The sequence below is a fragment of the Pyxicephalus adspersus genome, chromosome 3 (genome assembly GCF_032062135.1).
Source record: "Pyxicephalus adspersus chromosome 3, UCB_Pads_2.0, whole genome shotgun sequence".
NCBI lineage: Eukaryota > Metazoa > Chordata > Amphibia > Anura > Pyxicephalidae > Pyxicephalus > Pyxicephalus adspersus.
In genome coordinates, this window is record NC_092860.1 from 54419496 (window position 1) to 54443264 (window position 23769).

At 37.3% G+C, this 23769-nt stretch overlaps 1 protein-coding gene across 2 annotated transcripts; it reads right to left on the reverse strand.

Moving 5' to 3' along the window:
• Positions 1-7040: 7040 nt before the first annotated feature.
• Positions 7041-20143, reverse strand: OCEL1 (occludin/ELL domain containing 1). 2 transcript variants are annotated; one of them, XM_072404692.1, is made up of 6 exons: positions 19985-20143; positions 17432-18045; positions 14123-14301; positions 11848-12019; positions 9677-9727; positions 7041-8611 (listed from the first exon to the last, which is right to left on the reverse strand). In XM_072404692.1, exons 2-6 carry the CDS (start codon positions 17903-17905, stop codon positions 8498-8500), a joined length of 990 nt encoding a protein of 329 aa, XP_072260793.1. In that variant the 5' UTR covers positions 17906-18045; positions 19985-20143; the 3' UTR covers positions 7041-8497. The 2 variants fall into 2 exon arrangements, with proteins under 2 accessions (XP_072260793.1, XP_072260792.1); XM_072404691.1 differs by having other exon boundaries at positions 16847-18045.
• Positions 20144-23769: the final 3626 nt, after the last annotated feature.

A 23769-nucleotide genomic window follows, 5' to 3' on the forward strand; every position in this document is an offset into this window, starting at 1 on the left:
TTAGAATCCAGCTCTGCCCACTTTTACACTGCCAAATCCTCCCCCCAGGGCTGGTCAGCAGTTGGAGAACTGCACAATTCCCTAAGAACCAGTGTTCAGGCAGGTCTGCTACTCACACACCTTTAACTGCTTCTCTGCCACTGGCAAGAATGTACACCTTGAATTATTCAGGTGGGGTCAAAGGTAAATGGAAAGTTGTTCCGCTGAAACTATGATATAGAAATCTCTACAAGATGAGCATTGCTGTATAAGCAATAGTAAAAGTTTTACATTTGATTGCATATATTAACAGAGTGCAAACAACATAAAGTAATAAATGTAAGAAATTACATTTTTATAACTGAACTCCAGACAGATTTATAATAGTCATAAATCAGTGCAGCTCTGCCTCCAATAATACATAATTACATGTATTTTTTTAAATATAAAAAAGCATACCTGCTGCCAATAAGCATGCTAATAGAAGTCAGAGACAGAAGAAATGAGGTCACTGTGCTGCTTTTTCTTTTACTGTCCATTCACACGCAAGGATGGTTTTAATCTTTTATCTTTCTAAACATTTTTCATCTTGTTATTTTAGGCTAGAGGTTTGCTTTAAGTTCCACTGTCTAGAACAGTGTTTCTCAACTAGGGTTCCTCCAGAAATTGCTAGGAGTTCCTTGAGCAAAGAGCAATTTGGATCACTCAGGTCAATGTATTTGACATCAATGATCTTTTATGGTCTATATGGCATTCTTCCCACTGGCCAGCATTTTTCCCAATGATCACCCTAATTTACTGTGAGCTGTGGATATAGTAAATATAAAAGGGGTTCTGGAAAGTTATTTTAAGCCCCCCCCCATGTTAAAAAGGTCCAGGAAGGGTGGTCAAGAAGGTAATGCACTGCATATGCATTTAAAAATTTGAAAAGAGGTCCTGCTAGTACTAAAAATGGCAGAACTAATCTTTCTGCAGTTCTGGTAAATTTCACAATAAAGCAATAGGTCTCTTCATATTGGAAGCCCTATTCCTTTTTATCTTGTATAGAAGGCACTTGTGCATTCTTTGAAATATCATTGTGTTCTGTTGGTAACCAAGCATACAGATCAGGAAAGTCACAGTAAAGTCAGAAGTCCTTATATTTGTTCTGAATCAGTGGAAACTGTCCTTGCTGCCTTGTTTGTGAAAGTACAAGTTCTGGAACTGTAATTCTTATCCTTATAAGACTGAATTTGAACAATGATATGCACATCAGTCAGTCCAACACATCACTGGCTGCAGGTTTGTACACAAGGGGAAATGCATATCCCTGTGGATTGTGCGCCAAAAACTAGTCAATGGCAGGTCCCATGCTTCTGTCAATGTTACCAACAAAATAACTGCTAAAGTTGTATAAATAATAAAGTTATTATATTTATATAGTGCCAACATATTACACAGCGCTGTACATTAAACAGGGGTTGCCAATGACAGACAAATACAGACAGTGACACAGGAGGAGAGGACCCTGCCCCGAAGAGCTTACAATCTAGTAGGTGGGGGAATTTACACACAATAGGAGGGGAGATATCTAGTGGTGGGAAGTAGTAATGGTTTCAAAAGAGAGAAGAAGATGAGGAGGCAAGTTTGAAAAAATGGGTTTTGAGTGCTCTTTTTAAATGGGCAAGAAGTAGGAGCAAGCCGGATAGGACGAGGAAGACCATTCCAGAGAGTTGGAGCAGCTCTAGAGAAGTCTTGTATCCGTGCGTGTGATGAGGTTATGAGTGAGGAAGTCAGTTGCAGGTCATTGGAGGAGCGGGGAGAGTGGCTGGGGGAGTATTTTTTTACCAGATCAGAAAGGTACAAGGGACAGGAACTGTAAATGAAACCCAGTGAACAGAACTGCAAAGAGATGCAGCAGAAGAGGAGCGGAGGAAAGGATGCATGAGTCTGGTGCAGCATTCATAATAGATTGTAGAGGAGAGAGTCAGGTTAGTGGAATACCAGAGAGGAGGAGGTTACAGTCCAAATGAGGGATGATAAGATTGTGTACAAGGAGTTTGGTGGTCTCTGGGGACAGGTAGGGGTGGATTTTGGAGATGTTGCATAGGTGAAAGTGTCAGGACCTGGAAATGTTCTGATTATGGGGGCTAAATGAGAGGGCAGAATCAAAAGTGATGCCAAAACAACATGCCCGAAGAGAGGGACGAATACCAGTGTTGTTAACAGTTAGAAATATGTCGCAGACCATGGCTTAGTGCGCAACTGTCTGTCCCACTGTCTACAAAACAAATCCTAGATGTCTTAAGGATCTACATTTGAATCTACATTTGACCCATTTCTAGAAGTCTCAGGTACCCGCACCCCCACTGTGCTCTGTGGTTTTATCTATCACTACTTGTACTTCTTGTAGTGACAAATGGGGCCAGTGGAAAAACCACAAAGCACACAGGGTTGCTAGGTATCTGATACTCCCAGAAGTGTGTTGGATGAAGAAGCTTCATCAATTGTAGCTGTGAAACAAAAGTGAAAAAAAAGGGTTTAAGCAATTGTTAACTCCTCTCTTAACAGGTTGCCCTTTTCTTTTTTTTTTTTATAAGTGGCAGGGGTCCCCAACCCTCCAGCGGGGTCAGAAGAAGGACCCTCTAGGGGGGAGGCACCGGCCAGATTCGCAGACCATGTTCCCTGTACATATCCCAGGCTCAGGGCGGAGGGATGGTTGTGTCTCAGGCTCTGACCTGCATTGGGAGAGTGGGCAGGTTTGATAAATTCATAATAAACATAGGTTGTGCTAATAGGACAGGATGTGTTGATACATTGTCATCTACAGCCCTTCTCAAACAGGGTTCCATGGATCTCTAGAGTTTCTGCAGAGGTTGCAAGGGCTGTGGCTGTGAGCTGTGGATGACTGAGCCCCCATAAAATGGTGCCTGATAGTTCTGGGGCCATCACCACTTGGTACAGCCAGCTTCATGAAACCAATTATCTTTTTAGCTGTCTGTAAAGGTCCCATTCTGACCACTAATGTATGAGGGACATTCTTCCAACTGGCAACCAATTCAAATAGCATTCTCCCCGCTGACTGATTATAACAGAGGTTCCCTGGAAATTGTTGTAAGGTTTTCTCAGGGGTAAATGATTGACAAAAGCAAGGTCCAGTAGGTTAGATTTTCTCATCTGTGAGGTTCAACCTATACCCCCTGCTGTGATTGTGGTTATTCTTATTATTATATTGAACAGCATTTGTATAGCGCCAACATATTACACAGCTCCGTACAATAAATAGGGGTTGCACATGGGAGACAATGCGGATGGTAAACAATGGCACAGGAGGAGGAGAGGACCCTGCCTGAAAGAGCCTAAAATCTAAAAGGTGTTGCACAGACATGAAATGCTCAGTAATATGGGGTGGTGGACATTTCAATCTGGAGGTAGACATCTCAACTCTAGGAGCCTTGAGGCTTTTTTTTTTTTGTTTTCAAAAAGCTGAGAAACAAATAAACCAATGTTTTATAAACAATATGTTTTAAACTGGATTTTTAGGCTTTTATATAAAAACAATATTTTTTGGTGTCCTTTAAAGTGTTGTTAGTTGAAGTATATATTTTCTTCTCAGACAGGGCAGATTTATCATTGTCAGAAGGACCTTTTGTGACCTTAACTTACCTTTTTATCTTGGTTTTTTAATATTATTTTCTCTGTTGAAACCAATGAGGTTTCCATTGCATGAATAGATCTGTTTTTTACAATGTTTATAAAGCTTATTTTCATTGTAAAAACATTAGACTGATGTTCTTTTTTTCAAAAGCAATTTTTGGAATAGGCTTTAAATTGAATCTTTTTGTGTGTTTTAGAGTGAAGAATGCAGTGGGTGTCTGCTAAATTCACTCACTGTCCTTAGTTGTAAGCCATCATCAAACCTATATAGTTACATAGGCAGAAAGATATAAAAATAAAATGATTTACTTATCACCAGAACAGAAGATTAGTGGTAATCATCCAAGAAGGACTCTTTTTCTGGGGACCACTGTCTAAAGGTATATACCCTCAGTTTAAAGAGATTGACTCTCACTTTCTGTTGTGAGCTGACACCAGTTATCAGTTCAATACATTAAGAACCTGAATGTCCTTTTTATGGTCCTTTCCTGTGGTTTGTCATTCAAACTAAAAGTAGTTAACGCAAGTTGTGTAATGCAACACACAAGAAGTGTGAATAAGCCCTAAATACTGAGGGTGATTTTATAAAAAAGGAAGAAGCTGTACATCTAGGAAAGTGTATGTTTACTTTGCATTTTGAATAAAGCCTTTATTAATAATATTATTATTATTATTATTAATAATATTTTTAAACAGGATTCATATAGCGCCAACATATTACACAGCGCTGTACAATAAATAGAGGTTGCAAATCAGAGACAAATACAAACAGTGACACAGGAGAAGAGGACCCTGCCCCGAAGAGCTTACAATCAAGGCCTTATAAATATATATCATAAATCATATTTTATTCTCCATTTTGTACTCAGCAAGGGCAGGAATTTTTTTTTAATAGTTTTTAAACTCAAGTTTTGTATTTTTTTGTAAATACCTTCTATGTTTTACAAATAAACATGCGTTATAGGGTATACTAATATTAACATTATAAATAAAAAAAGCTAGTCCTATCTTACCTATCATATAACCTATAGCACAAGTGGGTATTATTGTTTTTTAAGTATGATTTCTTCACATCTACTCTAGTTGCCACTATATAAATTATGCCAGGTGCAATTAGCTTAGGTAAGAAAAAAAAACAGCTTCTTCAATTAGTGTTTTTATACAACCTCATTCATGTTTATGAATATATTGAATTATGTGTTTCTACATACCTTCTTCTTCTTCTACTTCTCCAGATTGTGTTGCCATATGCATAAATCATTGATATATACAGTATATACATACCATTTATACACAGAAATAAAAAAAAACATTAGGATATAAAATACTGCTTTGCGGATGATGTCTTAATTTATGTTTCTGCTCCACTAATTTCCTTACCTAATCTGTTCAAAGAGTTAGATCTGTTTTCAGAAGTTCCGGTACTAAAAATGAATAGGAATAAATCAGTAACCCTCAACATCTCACTCCCAGAATCTGTAGTAACACAACTTAAAGGGAACTTTGATTTTAAATGGAATACTAAAGCCATCACTTATCTTGGCATACAAATTACCCCCTCTCTGAAAATGCTTTATTCAGCCAACTATCCCCCTTTTTCACACAATAGCGAAACAGATGGCATTTTTCTCCTCCTTCATGGTTTGGAAGAATAGCAACAATTAAAATAATATTTTACCTAGACTGCTATATTTATTTAGGATGCTCCCTATAGCAATCCCTAAAATGATTCTTTGAAGTATACAGAACAAGTTACTCAAATTTGTATAGGGCAACAAGCAACACCATATCAATGTGTCAGCTTTGTACACCCCAAAGAAATTAGAGGGTTTGGGAGTCCCCAATATAGCACTATACCATGGAGCAGCTCAAATATCAGCTCTAGGACAGAGCACCCCACATCCTAGACCGCAATGGACTGACCTGGAGGCCCTAGGTTGCCTTTTCACATCAATAGAAGTACTTGTGGATACCTTCCATTAAAAAACCTGCAATTCTTTTCCCCTCTCTCTCTTATGCTTTAGCAGTTTGGGATGGGCAAAAAAACAATTACAAACAACAATCTCCTCCTTTACTTCTTTGGCAAAACCATGAATTTATTTCTGGATGCGATCAGGGTCGATCTCTGTTGTGGTGCAACAAGGGGTTTTTCCACATTGAAGATTTATTAGATGGGAAAGCCATCCTTAGTTGTTCACATCTACAAGAGAAATGTGCCCTCCCGCCAGCGGAGGTTTTCAGGTACTATCAAATCAGATCCTTTATCCAAAATAAGCTTAAAGGGCTGTCTCCTCCTTACCAGAGCACCGCATTTGAAAAATCTTGTAGTATGATCACTGAAGCTAAAGGGAGGATATCAGCATGTCTATGGCACACTATTTCCTCAAGACAAAAAACTTTTCTACATGAAACAATGGGAAGTGGATCTAGGGGTTGATTGGAGTGCTCAAGCTTGACAAGAGTTGTTGATTTCAATGTCAAAAGTATCTCTTAATACATCTCTTATAGAGGCTACCTATAAAGTGTTGATGCAGTGATATTTGGTTCGGGTCAGAATTCATAAACTAAATGCAAATATTTCTCCCATATGCTATAGAAGCTGCGGTCAGATGGGAACCCTGTACCATGCTTGGTGGCACTCCCCTCAAGTCCATAGATTCTGGATTCAAATTTATAATCTCATAAATACAGTCACACAAGTTTATCTCCCAAAATGAGTGGAAAATGCCATATTTTCGCAGCTAGAGGAATCAGTTCCAAGACAATCAATCAGACTGGTTAAATACATGGTGCTAACAGCCCACAACACAATTGCACGTTGTTGGAAAGCTTCTAATATTCCTCTTGATTTTACTAAACATAAAATTAATTGGATAATGATTAATGATAAATTGACATGTACGCTTAAGAACAACCTGAATAACTTTTATAGAACATGGGACCCGTGGATTGAATTTGGCAATGTGTAATCTCTAGGAGTAGAACCCCCTCCAGTTGGTTTCCCCAAATAACTCCCCCACCTCCTTTTTTTCTTTTCTGTGGTTCCCTCAGATGTTTTTTTCTTTGTTTCCCTTATGTTTAATACCCCACTCCTGGTTACTTGAGATAATTCTGACATAGAGTTATGGCACCTGAAAGATTTGAAGAATGATTATGTTATATAAACTCTTGATTAAACCTTTTGTATAGATAACAATGCGTAGTTAATAGTTCTCAAGTTTTATTTGAATATGGAAATCTAGGCTAGTTTAGACAGTTAGGAAATGATAATTATTGTTGATGCCCCCCTTATACTATGTTCCTTTTCCCTTCTTGTTGTTTATTTTAACAATGTTTGTCATTTAAAACTGGAAAATTATTAAACTTTTTTTTGAAAAGGATATAAAATACTGCAAAACTTTTATTAAATAAAAATAATACGTTGGAACTTTTTGTGATATTTATTGTTTTTAAATGTTCTCTTGCAGTTCTTTATTTAGATAAACAGGACTGTGAGAGGGAGATGCAAGGCAAGCAGCTAAACAGTTGCTAGAAACATGCTGACAGTAGGAGAAAGCAGGCTACGCTTGTTAGTGAGTTGTTATTTCCTTCTCTGTCCTGGCACAGGCTGGTAGCAGTGAGGACACCAGTAGGGTAACTGAAATGCAACAGAAAATTGATTCCCTAATAAACAAAGCTATGCAAATCTCAAAACTAAATGGACAGAAATACAAATGCTTTGGCAGGTAATGTTTCTTTATGTCCATGTATCAGTTTTCCTGGAGTTAGGCTGTGTTGGAGTTAAGCTTTCCTGGAGTTAAGCGGCTTGTAAAGCGTTGCCTAAAACCAGCACTTTACTACTATAATGCTAAATGAAAGTGGTAAATCCTAACTTCATAGGGGGCAATTTACTAAAGGAGGTTAGATTTTCCACTAAACAAAATAAACTATCACCCTACAATGCATAAGTTACTTAGCTTAGTGAATAAACTGATGCACCCTTGTCTTTAGGCATCCAATCATGTATAAGTAAAAATCATGCGTTTTTTTTACATTTACATTTGTGTACAATTTGGTATTCTTTGCAAGGTGACTTTCCAGAATATTGCAGTATTTACTTTCCCATGTGAACAGTCTAAACTTCCTTGCATTACAGTATTAGTCTGGTGAAATCACAATATGATGGGTTGCAGAATTATATTAACTGTCCATGAAGTAACAAGCTCTTCAGAGAAAAGTCATAAATAAATCATCATACATTGGTCTAAAAATTACAATACAAATCACCAAGCCTATACAAGTGAAAATAATGCTATTCTGAATTTGTACATGGTACTACAATAGAATTGCTAGGAGATACTTATATACATATACTTATATACATAAATAAGGAGTAATGTATAAACACTTATTCATCCTAAACTATACAGAACATTTTAATTGCACGGTGAGCTCTGGAGTTTAACTCTGTTTGTGTCACGCTGATATGCTTTGCCGTTGAAATTGTATAAAAGAATGAGTTTATCTCAGCCTACAGTTTCCTCAGAAAGTAATGAAACATAAGGATTGAATAAAAAAATGAGTAAAAGAATGGTCTGGGTTGTCATTAGCAATTAGACTCCAGCTGAAATTGATTAGTAAATTGGCAATTATTCAATTCAGGAGAAAAGACTTTGGGGTTGGCTGTGTCCACTCCAAATTTACCAATTGTTCTTTTTTTTTTTTTTTTTACTTACCTTGTACATGACTGAGTAACTAGAGTAAGTTCAACTTACTTTACAAAAAAATTCTATTAGTAAACCACTATGGCTTTGTGAATTTGGCATGCCGTTCTAGGATAACTTGTTTATTTGGCTCAAATGTACAATGGTTTGCAGTAGTTTGTGTGGATTTGTGTCTTATTTCAGAAATATACAGATCCTTCACGTTGATCATAGGCTTGAATTTGCTTCTTGATGTGGCTGAGTTTCTCCTTTAAATAGGCACAGCGCTCTTGTTTCTCTTTGAAGGCAGGATCCTGGAGAAAAGAGAGAAACAACAGGGGGTAATTAAAGAATTATGGCACATCAAGCTTGAAGAGTCAGCTGACCAAACCTTCCTAGGAATGTTGACTGTTCAGCCCCCTTGAATCATTCTAGCATCAGTCATATTCAAAGGCACATAATATTTTACTTGTTATTCCAAAATCTTTTACAAGACAACATACAATGTGTTTTCTACTCTTCTCTTTTTTTTGTGGATCATATTATTACAAAATTATGTCATACAGTAAGGTGTTTTGCTCTCCCGATGTATAGTAGGTGTAAAGGTTATAGATCGAATAGTGGTATGTTAGAAGATATGCAGTTATATTTTTGTCTTTGTCCTGGTGGCAATTGTCCAAGTAGAGCCTTCCCTCATGTTGGACAAAGTTCCTCTGAATTCCTGTTTTGTTCACAAAACAACCACCAGCCAATGGGAATGATCCCCACTGTTACACTAACAACACAGCTCTTCCCATGCTCGTTCTCTTTTGGTTTCAGGTTCTTTGGCCATCTTGGTTGGCCGGGCCGGATTCATGTAACACCCATGCATGTGTGAGGAAATTCATTCATGCTCAGAAGCCAGCTAAACTGGGGTTGTACAGTGAGCAAGTGCAGCTTACCCATGGTATATTTTACTTAGTATTTGTATTAACATTTTGATGGGGGGGGGCTAAACCAGGGAAGGTACACATCAGATTTAATCCAAAGTGTATTGCTTTGTTACCTCCTTTTGTGTTTAATAACATTGTGTTTAATAACCTAGCGTAACGTGGTCAGTATTGCAAAATTTGGGACAGATTGTCCTGATCTTCTGACAAAACAGAGATAACAAGTCACTCTTTGTTTTAAATGATAGGAACTATGGTATGAGATCAATTTGTTCTTCTTCCTGGGAATCAAGAGACCTTGTGATAATGCTGAGTATCGTTTTTTTTTTTTAAGAAAGAAGTATTTTTTTGTCCTGTGTGCTAATGTTAAATGTTCAAATAATAGATATGTCCCGTAAAATTGAAAACTAGGCATGATGCAAATTGTGAAAATTCTATGCATGTACGTACATTTTTTTTCTTCTCATATTTTGCAGCAATGACTTTGATCCTATCTGGTGCCTGTAATGTATAAAAGATATGTCTGAGAATGAAATTAAGCAAATTAGGCTTTTCTATTAGGGATTCTATTCACACCACTCAGGTGTTAACATCACATCTGTGGTGCCTATACCATACAACTTATTAGCTTGCATTATCTTGCACCATTATATTATTATTAAACAGTATTTATATAGCACCAACATAATATTCAGTGCTGTACATTAAATAGGGGTTGCAAACAACAGACAGAGACAAATAATGACACAGAAGGTGGGGAGGACCCTGTCCAGAAGAGCTGACAATTTAAGAGAATGCTTTGTGTTAGGGCAGCCACTCATTGGAAAAGGCTGTGTGCACCAAAGTGTCACTTAACAAAGTACTACAGTAGACGACTATGTATGGCAGGACATAACTGGGTATTGTAATGCTGATGCATCAGGAAGATACATTAGGAGCCATTTACCAGCATATGTAATGTTTTCGTAATACTACATTTACAATAGTTTGGTGTGAAAAACATATACAGTTGGATATAGAAAAGAATTACCCCCTTCATAATATGCACAAGCTGCATTAAGTAAAAACAGCTGGAAAATGATTTGATCTGTGTGTGTAAGGGAAAGGATCAATGATCTTGAAGAGGAGTGGGTGGCCTCCAGGCATATCTGTTCTAATTTATTAATTGCTATGTATGCTCCAGGATGGTACTCTTTTAGTAATCTAGGGCTCACACTTTACAAAGGCGTATGACCAATGTGGCTTCCACATAATATTGCAAATGTATGTATCTAAAACATTTTTCAATGAAAACAGAAGAAACTGAGTATTTTTTTTGTGTGTGCATGCTGGCTGGTAAGTGAGCGAGACAATTTTTACATGCTTGCTGAACATTATTTTATGCTTTTGGGCTTCTTATATTTGTTAAATAAATGCAGGTCTAAAATAAATGTGTCCTGATGCACCATTAATTTGAATGGGAACATGCTTCAGGAAGTTATGCAACAAGCTACAAATGCACAGATTTTTAAAAAAATAACTAATCACCATACATAATTCCAATCCATATATATTATGCTGCTGATTAGACATTTTATTATTATCCCTGACAGTCGTTGTCCCTTTGCTCAGAAGTGATACTATATTGACTTCTAATCAGCAGCAACATTTTAAACTGACCTCTTATTCAAGGTAGCTGGAGGTTTCTGACAAAATACAACATGTAGTTTATTAGTATCCGCATATGTCATAATTGGATTATGCAATAATTTTTTTCGCACATAAAGCTAACCTATTACCAAAAATGAAATTTTGGGTAATAAGACTGCTCCTCACTTACATAAAAAAAAAAAAAAACGTAGCCTCCTGCAATACTTATGTCACATATTCCAGGAGGCTGCAAGATTCCATACAGACACACCACAAAAAAGATCACCAATCTCATTGTGGAATGCCCATAGATGATCAATCTCATGCAAGCACAGACTGAGATTGGGCACTTTTGTCATAGCCCTGTGTATAATCTCACAGCCTCCTGGGATTTGTGACATAAGAAGCTGTAGGATTACCCTTTACTCTCTCTTGTCATGCCAATAGTTCTGGGAGTCGAGAGTTACTATTTTTACAGAAGTATTTAAAAAATAAAAAAAAAACACCAACAAAAAATTAAAAATGTAGGGGAGCAGCATTCCTGTCATCTAAAATTGTAGTTTTGGTGATAGGTCATTTTTAAATTCAAACTGGTAACCAGGTCAGCTTTGCAAAGTAGGGAGAAAAGAGACAGAACAGGGTTCATTGTAGAGTATTATGGTGGTGGCTACAGTGGCAAAGGGTCAACATTTGCTCTACATTGACGTATGTGTATGCATGGTAATATATGGCTTAGATGTGGCCTGTGAGAACTGGGCTTACACTGGAGGGCAATGACGACTGATATGTTAAAACGTCTCTCTGTTTGATGGGTGCCTTTCCTTTCCTTTCCTTCCCTTTCCTTTTTTTTTCCTCTTGAGAAAAAATTGAGGAAGAGTCCACTTCTCAAACACGAAAAACAAAAAACACAGATGTAAAACCAGGATATCCCATTGGAACAAACATGCAAGGCTACCCTAAGAGATAATAGAATGACCCTTATTTGGACTCACCTTCTTACTTTGAGGTCCACTAGTTATTTTTTCCATCATACTATCCAGCTCTTTGAATTTCAGTAATGCAGCTCTCACTTCACTGTAAAGCTCCTTATACTCAGCATATTGGTCATTAAAAACGGCTTTATACTTTTCCCGCTCCTCCACACTCTGGATATCTGGATACTTTCTGCAACACACAGGGAATCTCACACAGTCAGCACTGCACACATCCACTTGCTACAATTAACCCCTGTAAACCTTTCATTTCTAGCAAAAAAAAGTATTCTTGTACTTGTAAATTGTAACAAAAAAAATAGTTTCTCAATACATTGAGATAAATCAGGCATTTGTAATAAAGTTTACCAATAAAGGTATTTTTTACTACCATGGTATATTGGGCTGCATTTATTCCTTTGTACTTGTAACATCACAGTTTTGCCAAAAATCATTTTGTTATGAATAAATACAAATATGCAAACTGCATATTGTGTAAAATTACAGTTCCTAATTCCAAGTAGTATGTTGTGAAATACTCTAAACATCTACAAAGGTAATGTGTCAAATATGGATCAGTTTCTTTGCTGAAAGTGAATCCTTTATACTCGGTAGTTCCCAGCATCATTACAAAGAAGTGTGGTATAAAAAATAATCTAATCATTTGATTGTAGATAATGGTGATTAACTAGGATTGATATAGAGGCCCTGATTTAATAAAGCTCTCCAAGGCTGGAGAGAATACACTTTCACCAGTGAACTGGGTGATCCAACAACCCTGGGATAGATCTGGTCCTGGATTCCAAGCATTTGCTAGCAAATAGCAAATGCCATTGAAGAAATACATTTCAGGTTTGCTTGATCACCTAGCTTCACTGGTGAAAGTGTATTCTCTCCAAGCCTTGGAGAGCCTTAATAAATCAGGCCCAGAATATCTATCAGATCTGGAAAAAAAGGAGCTTAATACTCCTAAAATGCACCAATCTGACATAGTGGAGATGTCACAAGAGCACAGCCTGCTAGGCAATTTGTTATGTCAGTACACATCTATCTGCCAATGTCCAAGAGGGTAGGTAACCTTCAAAGTGTAGGTATTTGCACTCAGATTCATCCATGCCAAAGCGCAACTATTGAGTGCAACAGGTTTCACCCAAAGAACAACAGTTCATGTGCAGGTTGTAATTGAGGTTCACTTTAATTTGATTCACAATTAATAATATTCCTAGAAAACTGCTTTTATTTATTCTGTGTAGAATCCCATAGCAAACTCCAGGAACCAAACTCTGGAGGCTGTCATCCAAAAAAGCAGGCAGAGAGCAAAAGACTACCAGTCAGTTACCAGTATGGGATATAGAAGCAGAAAATATTTTCCAGTTACTGACCTACCATTCATTGTTCTTAACTTTGTCTCTGTGTCAGGGAGACCATCATGGTACAGGCAAGGCTTTGCTTCCACATACCAAAGCCTCCAACGGTAAGGAAAACACATTAGTAACAAATTGTACTCCAAATCTCATAAGACTAGCAGTCTTCTTGATATTGTGTATGCCAAACTAAAAGTTTTTTTCTTAGTTTTTGATAGACTTTGGAAATGGAGCTAAAGTCCCACTTTGAGGACTGGCAATGTCCCTTCTGCACTAACTGTTCTTACCTGCATGACCCAGCTGTCAAATTTTGCATACACAGGACTTACACCATCCTGGCCAAGCCAATCGAGATGGATGAAGATTGGGATACAGAGGGAAAAAGAGAAGATGGCGGTGCCCATGACAGAACAGAGACAGGTGAGTAATGACTGGGTTTAGTTCCGCTTAAAGAAATTCCTTCTCCCTTCCTATCCTGCAGAAAATGTTTTACCAAGAAAGTATCAGACACTGAAAGACCTAAAACTTGACCTGAAAGAGTGGAGCAAGGTTGGAATCCATGTCAGATTTTTATTTCTGTTCCTGAGACAAATTTTCCCCAATACCTGTATGTCATCAGAATAGAAAGTGAGGGTACATTTCTCAAATGGAGAACCAGATAGCAGTTAAAACCAAACAGGGGCTAGAATCCTTTTTAATGTTAAATTTAACTTTATACTTCTAATCAAAGCCTTCAGGTATAAACTATATGATTTTTTTTACAGTCATGTTCAAAATATAGGAATAGTGAAGGATACTAAAGGGTTTCAATATTAACCCCCCTTGAACAGTCTTTATATTTATAATTAGGAACACAACATTAAGGTGCAATTTTCCTAAGTATGTGCATCATATGACTAATGCAAATCTATAATGAAAAATGAGACACTTACAAAACATAATCCGGCACCACATGAGGCTTTGGCCGGTGACCTGTGGGAATAGAGCGATTAAGAGCTCCGGAGTCACTGCCTTTCTCTGAGAAATGGATAGTTTTTGTGACTTTTCCTTTCATGTCTTCTATCTGCTGAACTTCATCTTGAAAGATTATTCTTCTTGGTCTGTCCATTCTCTGTGGAGGAAAAGAAAATATTACAGGAAGGGGAGACATAAAACTATCTAGCAAAGTAATAAAACATTAAAAAAGGCAAAAATGGTTCACAAAAAAACAATTTCTAAATTAGTTTGTATGTGTTCTATGTAAGTAACAATAATTTACAAATTTATGCTTTTGCAACAGCCAAACATTGGTCTATCATGGCAAACATACTCAAGTGCAAGCATTATTTCTCCACTACGACCATTATTAACTAGATGCTATGACGCAGTGGTCTGTGTGGACTTTTATATAAAAACTCTTGGGAGACTTTATTAGAGGAATCATCTCTGTCTGGAATACAAAAATGGCTTGGTCTTGCACACCATGCCATGGTTCATATGAATAAAGAAATCAAAAGCTGCATATATTTATAATTGGGTATTTGGTGAGTGATAATCCCTTTTTTAGGTGATTTGTAAAGACAATAAAGCTCAAATTATTAGAACCTTTTAAAATCCACGCTTACCATTCATATTATGGATAGCCATGTTTTCTCATATATTAAAGTATGAGTAAAGGCATTTTTTTATAGTTCTGAATAAAGTAGGAAAGGGTTTGAGTGCCTCTGTCGATTTATTCTTGCTGTCTGTGTTCCTGTGTGGGAAGTTAACCCCCTTTAATAAAGCAGAACCAAACATTCAAAATAAATTGTAAGCAGGCATGTTGTTTACTGCAGTAGGGACATTTATTGCAATATCCTTTTTGCAGTAAAATACTCTGACCTGGCTATTCACAGTTTTTTAAGCAAATTCACCCCTCCTTGCTCTGGTGCTGGCACCCCCATCTTCACCCTTTTTTTTCTGGATTCTGGTCATCTTAATTGGCCAGGCCAGAATAAAGTAACTCCTGCGTGCAATAATTATTTCCTTGTAACAGGGTTTGCCGGGGTCAATGTGCAGTTCAGTGTATTTTTACAAAGAAGAAGGCAGGTAAGTATGTTTTATTAGAGGGGACAGGCAAGGTCTTGAAACAATTTGTCTGCTCACACATTTTTTCGCCCATTTTTTTTTTTAATGTATAATTCCATTTCAAGATGGTAACTGATAGGAAATTCAGTAGTTTGAATTGCCCTCGGATTTGTACCTTAGTTGTAGTTTTTAGTATATTTATAACTTTATGCTTAAATGAATAATTCTTCAATGTTTAAAAAATACATTATCAGCCAATGAAGGCAGGAAATACAGTAGGTAGGAGGTGGCTGAACAGTTTGTTAATCAGAAAACCGGATAGGAAGTCTCTTTCCTCAATAATATTAACATCACTTTTTGGTATATTCATAAGGTAGTGAACTTAGGATTCACCAAACATACACTTTATCTTCGAATTAAATGTGTGTATTTAAATGAGAGTGATTTATTTACTACCAGGAGATGTTTTGTAAAAGGCATATTCACTGATTTATAATGGTGATAAGAATTTGATAAAGAAAAAAAACCCTTCCATGCATGCAATGTCCCTATACCCAGGCTTACGTGTCAACAGTTAATACCTGGCAATCAACTCTTGGTTAAGGGATCACATATTCAGAGTTAAATGAAGAATAATGCCTGCAGTACTAGGTCAATAAATCAGAACAGTAAAGTAAAAGTAAATAGAGCTCACGGTGCACAAAAATGCACTTACAGAATTATTTCCTATTAATCTAAAACTTCCAAAACAAAAATGTGTTTCATGAACTTTCTGCTTAACTGTAGGTTTTATTCACAAAATGGCATAGACAGCAGATTTACAACAAGCAAATACCTTGCTCTAATGCTTGTGAATAAAAAATGTAATTAAGCAGTGAACACCTGGAACACTTTTCTTGCCTTTTTCTATTTCTTGAATTTATTCTACTTTGTGTTGATTTTTGAGTTGTTATGAATTAGATGGATATGGTATTTTTTTAAACTATAACTGAAATAGTAACAACAGTTTAATGTTCCTAGAAAAAAGAGAACAGCTTCTTTATGGACTCTTTGAGATGTCTAGTAAAACCATGTGTCTGGCAGCCCTCGGGTGCACAGCAAACTGTTTCTGTGTGCCCGGAAGCAGCATACCCCACCATGGGTGACCCGATATAGCCTTGTGCACCTAAACAAAGTGGTATTCAATGGCAGTCCCCTATATTTCACTTATTGAACAGACATATGAGCCTCTGCATACTCGCATGTGACACTTGGAACTGGAGGACAGAAAACAGCAACATGTTCATGATATGGGTTAGGTTTCCTTTTAAAAATCCTAGAGCTTGTTGGAATGCTAATATATGACTAAATGCTATGTGAACCTGCTGTTTTTTACTATACACTAGTGAAAGATTATTTTACCAATGTAATATAAAATATAATAAAAAAATAATATAATAGAATAATAAAGCTAAGACAAATGAAATAAATCTTATTAGTGCAAATTAATTTAGGAGAAAAGCTTATGACTAAAATATGGCTAAATAACATAATGAATAACAAAGGAACATGTGAGGGAAGTTATCTGGGAAAATAAAATGATCAGCTATGACATGAATCCATCCCCTCACCTTAACCTTTTCAGCCTGCCTTCGCCTCTCTTCATGTCGCCACATTTTGAGACAGACCAAAGAGCCAAACATGTAAAGAAGCATGTTGAAGAAGAGAAAAGCTATGGCTGCCACTTGACCCCCTTCCAGCCTACAGAATGCCACCATTAGAGGGTTGAGAGCAAACACAGAGTAGCAGAGGCCACCACGATTTAGATCGTTGACATAAGCAATGCCTGCAGCCATGTACAAAAGAAACATGATGACGTTGATGGCAAACTCTGTGAGAGGCCACCAATGAGAGTTAAGGAGAATAGTCCGGTAGTACATGGTTAAACCTAACCCCAACAAGATTAAAGTTACCAGCCAAACCAAACTGGCAACAATCATCACAAATGGAGTCATTGGACCGTAATAGCTGTAGCCACCAGGCAATGTTCTCTGGAGTTCAGTACCAAAGAGATTGTACCACTGGTAGTCCTTCTGGATATAGGCACATGTGCAGGCAAACACCATACCACCCAAAATTAACTGCACTCCAGACAGGATCCTGAGCAAACCAGGCCAGGACTTCATGTAGGAGTATTTTAAGCTGTATGCTTCTACCTTTTCTCCATAGTTTGAGGTTATTTGACTTTTCCTTTCCAGAGAGTCTGGAGTTTTCTTTTTTTTGACACTATAAGCAGGATTAACACTGTTTGATGATGCACTGAGAATGCCACTTTTCTTCTCAAGGCTGGAGTCTCTACTATCATTTAGAAGTGGAGTAACTGGTGGTGAGTTGTGGGCACCTTCTAAATCCTTTAGTGCAAAAGATTCTCCTTTTTTCCTGCTTTTCCTAAAAAGTCTTTTCCAGGAGTGTGGAATGAAGCGTCGGACAGGTTTTATACTGCTAAGTTCCTGATACTGTGTATCATGTTGATCTGATAATGTTCCAACCTTTTTACGAGCATCATGATCATAGTAGTCAAATGAGAAACTTGGTGCGTCTCCCCAATTTGACGTTTCCGATGATCCCACAATTGTTTTTTTGTTCTTTTTCTTCTCTGCATGTGAAGGGTAAGAAGACATCGCAGTCATGTTAATGTGTGTGACTTCATCTGAAATGATGCTGATGTGTATCTGTAGACTTCATTTCTGCTTCCATGTCCCAAAGGAGAAGTTGCTCTAGTTTATGAACCACGTGGTATGCGTACCTTCTCTTCACACACAGAGGAGGTCTGGAAAGTAAAAAAATAATTTAAACACAATAGTGCTTTGTGCTTCTTATGTTGTGCTTCGTCATAGTATTAGCATGAAAAAATGGATCAAATAATTACACCGAAATAAAGAAAAAACATTCAAGCATAGAGCAAGCAATAACCAATATCCATTACATCAACATATAAATAAGCACATAAAAAAACCCACACAATAAAAGTGTGATCATACAATTATACAGAGAAAAATCTCAAATAGGTGTCAGCATATTATTGTAATTTCTGAGGTCAATTTGACCGTTTTGAAATCTGCATCTTTAAAATAATACCTGGTTATCCTGCCATGAAGGTCCTTGGTCAGTCACTTCTGGTTGTAAGGTGACAATACTCAGAACCTCAATCAGATCATTCAAACTTAAGCTGCGTACACACCTGCAATTTTTCTCGTTGGAAAGGATCTTTCACGATCCTTTCCAACGAGAAAAGACTGCAAGATGCATGAACGATGCTGTACATACAGCACCGTTCATGCTCTATGGAGAGGGGAGGGGGAGAGCGACGGAGCGGCACCCTGCTGCGCGCTCTCCCCTTCCCTTTCATTAGGATCGGTCGTCGTCCATCGTCCATGGATCCGCCAGGACGGTCGTCGGACGATGGACGACGACCGACTGTACACACGGCAGATTTTCGCCCGATAATTGGCCGATACCGATTATCGGGCGAGAAAAATTTGCCGTGTGTACGCAGCTTTACTTTCCAGTTTTCTTAGATAACAAAGAAAGACACCTTATACAAAAAGTATAAGGATAAGATACACTCCCTATCACACCTCCAGTGATACTGATCCCAAAAAGTGATACACAAAAAGTGATTGGCTACAAGTGCTTCTTTTTGCCATTTTCTTTTAATTGGTCAATTATAACAACATATTAAAATCATTTACAGCTTTTATAAGTTTAGGTCTGAAAATACTTTTGATTTAATATAAAGGAACACTTGAGGGGAATAGAGAGGCTAGTTGGAAGGTCAGCCTAATTGTGTTCTGTACCGCTGACTTGTTATAGGGAGAACAAGTTGCCATGTTAACACACATTATGTAACTTTGCTCCACTGTTGCCACCATCAGTAAATTTGGCCGAAAAATAAAATGTATTCATCACTGAAGTGCCTTTATAGAGGCAGGAAGAGGCAGAAAACTGGCTGTAGAAATTCAGCAGCACTGTGATGCAACACAGAATCTGAAAAAAATGTGAAGACAAAAAAGAAAACTGCATTTTTTTAGGATTTAAAAAGGTACGATTGCCACCTGGGAATATTAAGTTCCCATATTTAATCAGTAAATATCTGTCTATTTGCTTAGCACGACATGACAGACAGGCAGTACAATGTTCCTACAAGTCGATGGAAAGCAGGTGGGCCCTAAAAAAGTAATTTTTTTCATGAATCTGCTAAATTCTAATCTTCTAATTCATGCAAAAGTTCAATCTAGGCTAATTCTCTTTATAATAGTCAACAGCACCACTGCAGTCTGTATCTGCTCACTAGTTATCACAAGAAAAAACAACAGTTAAAGGAAACTTGGTGAGCTCATGTCATTGTGAAATACGGTACAAAGCAGTAACCACCAGACAAAGGTGGCCTCCTGGGGAACACAGGCTCGACCACCATTCAATCACATAGGTGTTTGAAGACATTAAATATAATCTATAGATATTCTCTAATATTACATACACACTAGATAAACCGATGCCTCAAATGTTTTCACTAAAAATACAATCACACCACCATTACAGCATACAGCATTAGACTGAAAATGAACAGATTTATTTCAACTAAAATATATATGCTATATAACAAATACCATTTCACACTATTATTATTTGAGGAGTTAAAAGTCCAATGTGAAAATAGGCTTGGAATGAAAATGAAAGGATAGGTATAGGTAACTTTCTTGTCTTACCTTGCTTTGAATATTTCTAAGACACATATTTTGAGAGTTCCTAATTTGAAATTTTAGAGTCAGCCAGTACTAAGGAGAAAAGCATTACGTACATAACTTCTGGTTCAGCCCATATTTTGCTGACAGGCGCTCTAGTCTCCAGTTCTGTTATCTGAATGTATTATGTGAAGTCCAGTTATTTATTAACTGCGGACCAAGGAGCAGCAAAAGGGAGGTGTGCTGGTACTGACAGTATTTACCACTAAAGATCCTCCCAGATAGTCTATACCTATTTCCTGTATTCCTTTTTAAGCATTTTTTTAGAAAAACAAGTCAGTACATTCTGTTTCATTTAGTTACAATGTTCTAATGCAGTAAAAATAGATTTTGATATCCTATAGTGAAAACAACCATATAAGTGTTTGACTATTTATTGATTAAATTTTATTATTTAGATTGATTAATTAGTCATCCTTTTTATGATAAGATGATGGAGAATGTCAGAGAACTTTTAATTAGTTTCAACATGGGCATTTTTGATGTATACTTTAACTGTTTGTTTGCATTTGTTAGTCCAGTATAATACTAGCACTCACACCAGGACCTTAATAACAGTAATGGGGTATAAGGGCACACCAGGCAGCTACCCTTAGGTCCACTAGTACAGGGGATTCAATGTGACTAGGACACTACAGCCTCTGCCCTGAGCCAGTAAAAGGAATGTATAGGTCTACAAGAAGACTTGCAGACTTCTTGTATCACCAGCTTATAGAGGAGGGATCAAGTAGGATGGTATACCTCGCCACCCTTCCCATTTTCCCAATATAAGACCCTTACAGAAACACATAAACCTAAATCATACATTTTCCAAATAATAACAAAGAATAAAGCCACCAGTAAACTTCTATTATGGGCTACATCAATTTTGCTAGATTGCAAACCCAACACCCATTGCTTTTTTCATCTGGCTGCCACCTACACACATATAGACTGAAAACTCCAATGCTAGAGGCTTCAGTATTGTCTCTTCCCTACTTATGGAAAATTGTATCAAACATTTTTCTTTCAATCAGATTTTATTAAATTTTCAGAGAGAGGAAAAAAACAAAAAAAAAACAAATAAACATAAAAAAAATCAGACATACAATGCGTATAACATTTCAAGCATAACAGTATAGGGTTCGCGTTAACAGAAGTAAATACCCAGAAAGCTGCATATACCCAGAAAAATATAACAAAAAGCATAATAGTCCAAAAGGGACCATATAGCACATATTGAACCCGTATAAAAGCAGCTACATATCCGCTAGCGGAAGCAAATAGCACAGAGTGTAAACCAATAATCTTGGACAACAAATAATAATAAAAAAAAACAAGAACAAAAACAAACACATATAATAAATCAGCACAGGGGAAAAGGGGGGACGGGAGGGGGGTGGGGAATGTCACTCGATACAAGAATATAACAAAAATACAATAACCCTCAATACTGGGGTCGTGTTCCATCTTGTAAACCTAGACACTAAATAAAATATGTATGAAATCGGGGAGAATCTTTAAACCAATCCCAGATGGACCAGGTAAGTTTAAATTGTTCCAATCTATCATCATCCTCCGCAACCAACATCTCCATATGACGAATTTTCCCAAGTTCGACAACCCATGTGGCTATAGAAGGAGCAACAGATTGCTTCCATAATCTCGGGATAGTGGCCCTTGCTGCCGTAAGAAAATGACGTAAAATCCCACCTTTGATAGTTTTAAGCGACCCCAGAACCATGGATACAAGAGCTATCTTGGGAGTATTGGGTATACTGGACCCAGTGCTGTCGTTAAATATCTGAATAATCATGTCCCAAAAGCGAGATATGAGTGGGCACTCCCACCATATATGAAGCATAGTCCCTTGTTGTAAGTGGCATCGCCAGCAACTATCAGGTTGTGTACGGGAGATTCTATACAGGTCCACAGGGCAATAATACCACCTGGGTAGAATATTCTTATTAATCTCTTGAGCTTTACAGGTTAGGGCCAACTTATGCATTAGGATAAACGATTTTTCCCAGTCCTCCTCAGTTATGAGTCCAGTCATTTCCCTCTCCCAATATCTAGTGTATATAGGTGCAGAGGGCTCAGAGTTCTGAGTAATTAGCTCGTACAACCTGGACACAACATGAGAGGGGCGGTCAGGCGAGCTAACCAGCTGTTCAAATACCGCCAAACTTCTATATAGGGAGGATAGGTCCGTGAATGAAGCTACAAATGACGTGAGTTGCCTGTATGAAAGCCAAGAAGGCGTTCCAAGGAGCGGATTTTATCTGATGTACATGCTATATCCTGTGATCTGATCTTTTTTAACCTAGCGCCTTGTTGGTATCAAACATTTTTGGCTGTAAATGTTTGGAGGTGGGCAAAGTTCTTGCACAAAGCCAAATGACTTTCAATGATAGATAAGAGGCATCAGCCTATATAGTATGTGTGACATCAGAGCTGGCAAGAAAACAAATTATTCAACTTAGGGAAATCAGCCTATAGTGTATATGTAACATATTCAAGAGTGTTTGGAGCAAAGACAATCCTATGCAAAAGTGTGCTCTATTTCTGGTCTGTTTCCTTATGGTGATACTGTAATATAAAAACTAAAGCACGTCAGCTTTAGATGTCAGCTAATACCTTTCCTAAATAATAATGCCTCCTCTGTCCCTGTCTCTTCACTTCCTACCCATTTCTCTTTTCTGAGATAACCTCTAAGGTATTTTGAATTATAACTTTTGCCTCACCCTAAATCAAAAAGTTTAAGGAAAACAATAAGTGTACAGAATCAAGGAGCTATAGTACTAGTAGAGGGCAAGGTGCAACACAAACCCATACTGCACACCAAGAACCACTTACTAAAAGCAATGCAACAAGTGTTGTTGTGGGGACTGTGCCAGGGTTCTCTGGGCCATGCACTTCCAGGATCATAAAAAATGCCAGAGTGGGCTTAGTCACTAAAGGACTGGGTAACCCAGTAGAACTCCCACTCTTCATTGACCCCTAAAGTCAGTTAAGCATCACCTCCTGTCTTCAACCAACATCCTCTAGTGATGCCCCCTTTTTATTTAAATGCCAATTTTAAATTTAAATATTGACCTAAAAATGCCATTCCTAGTTTAGTCATATTGCACTTGGTTAAAAGGTTACCCTACAAAGCATTTGTTTTGCATTTGTTACCCTACAAAGCTTTTCACTTTTCTATTCCCCTAAGTTGACACTTTAAATTAGATGTGAGTCTTCATGTTCCCGTTTTTGATAAACCATTCTAATTCACCATAAATAGTCTGGTGTTTTGAATCTTCTGTACTTTGAGTTTCTATACTTTACTTTACTAACCCGCTGGTTCATATTTTTACCTTATTATTCTTTAAAAAACAAGTTTATGAATGTCTATAGAGAACTTTTCCATTCCTTTATTGGTTACACCCCTCATCTGCTAACTTATCCTTTCTCATTTGTCCTCTGTAATGGACCCAGGACTTGATTTTGAAAACATTTCATCTTCCTATGGCCTATAACCCTCATTTTAGCTCTTTTTTAAACCTAGACAACAAATGTGTTACTTTTGTCATCTGCATTTCTCCAGTATCTCATAAGTTAGTGGTGCCTAACATGCTGGTTATCTTATATCTTTTTCTACCCTTGCCACTGATCTCTATGATGGCGGTTACAATACCTCCAATTGTGCAATTTCTATGATTGCTTGATTAACACTTCTACAAATTGTTTTTCAATCCTAACCCCAACATGAACTCTCCTTCTTCCCATAA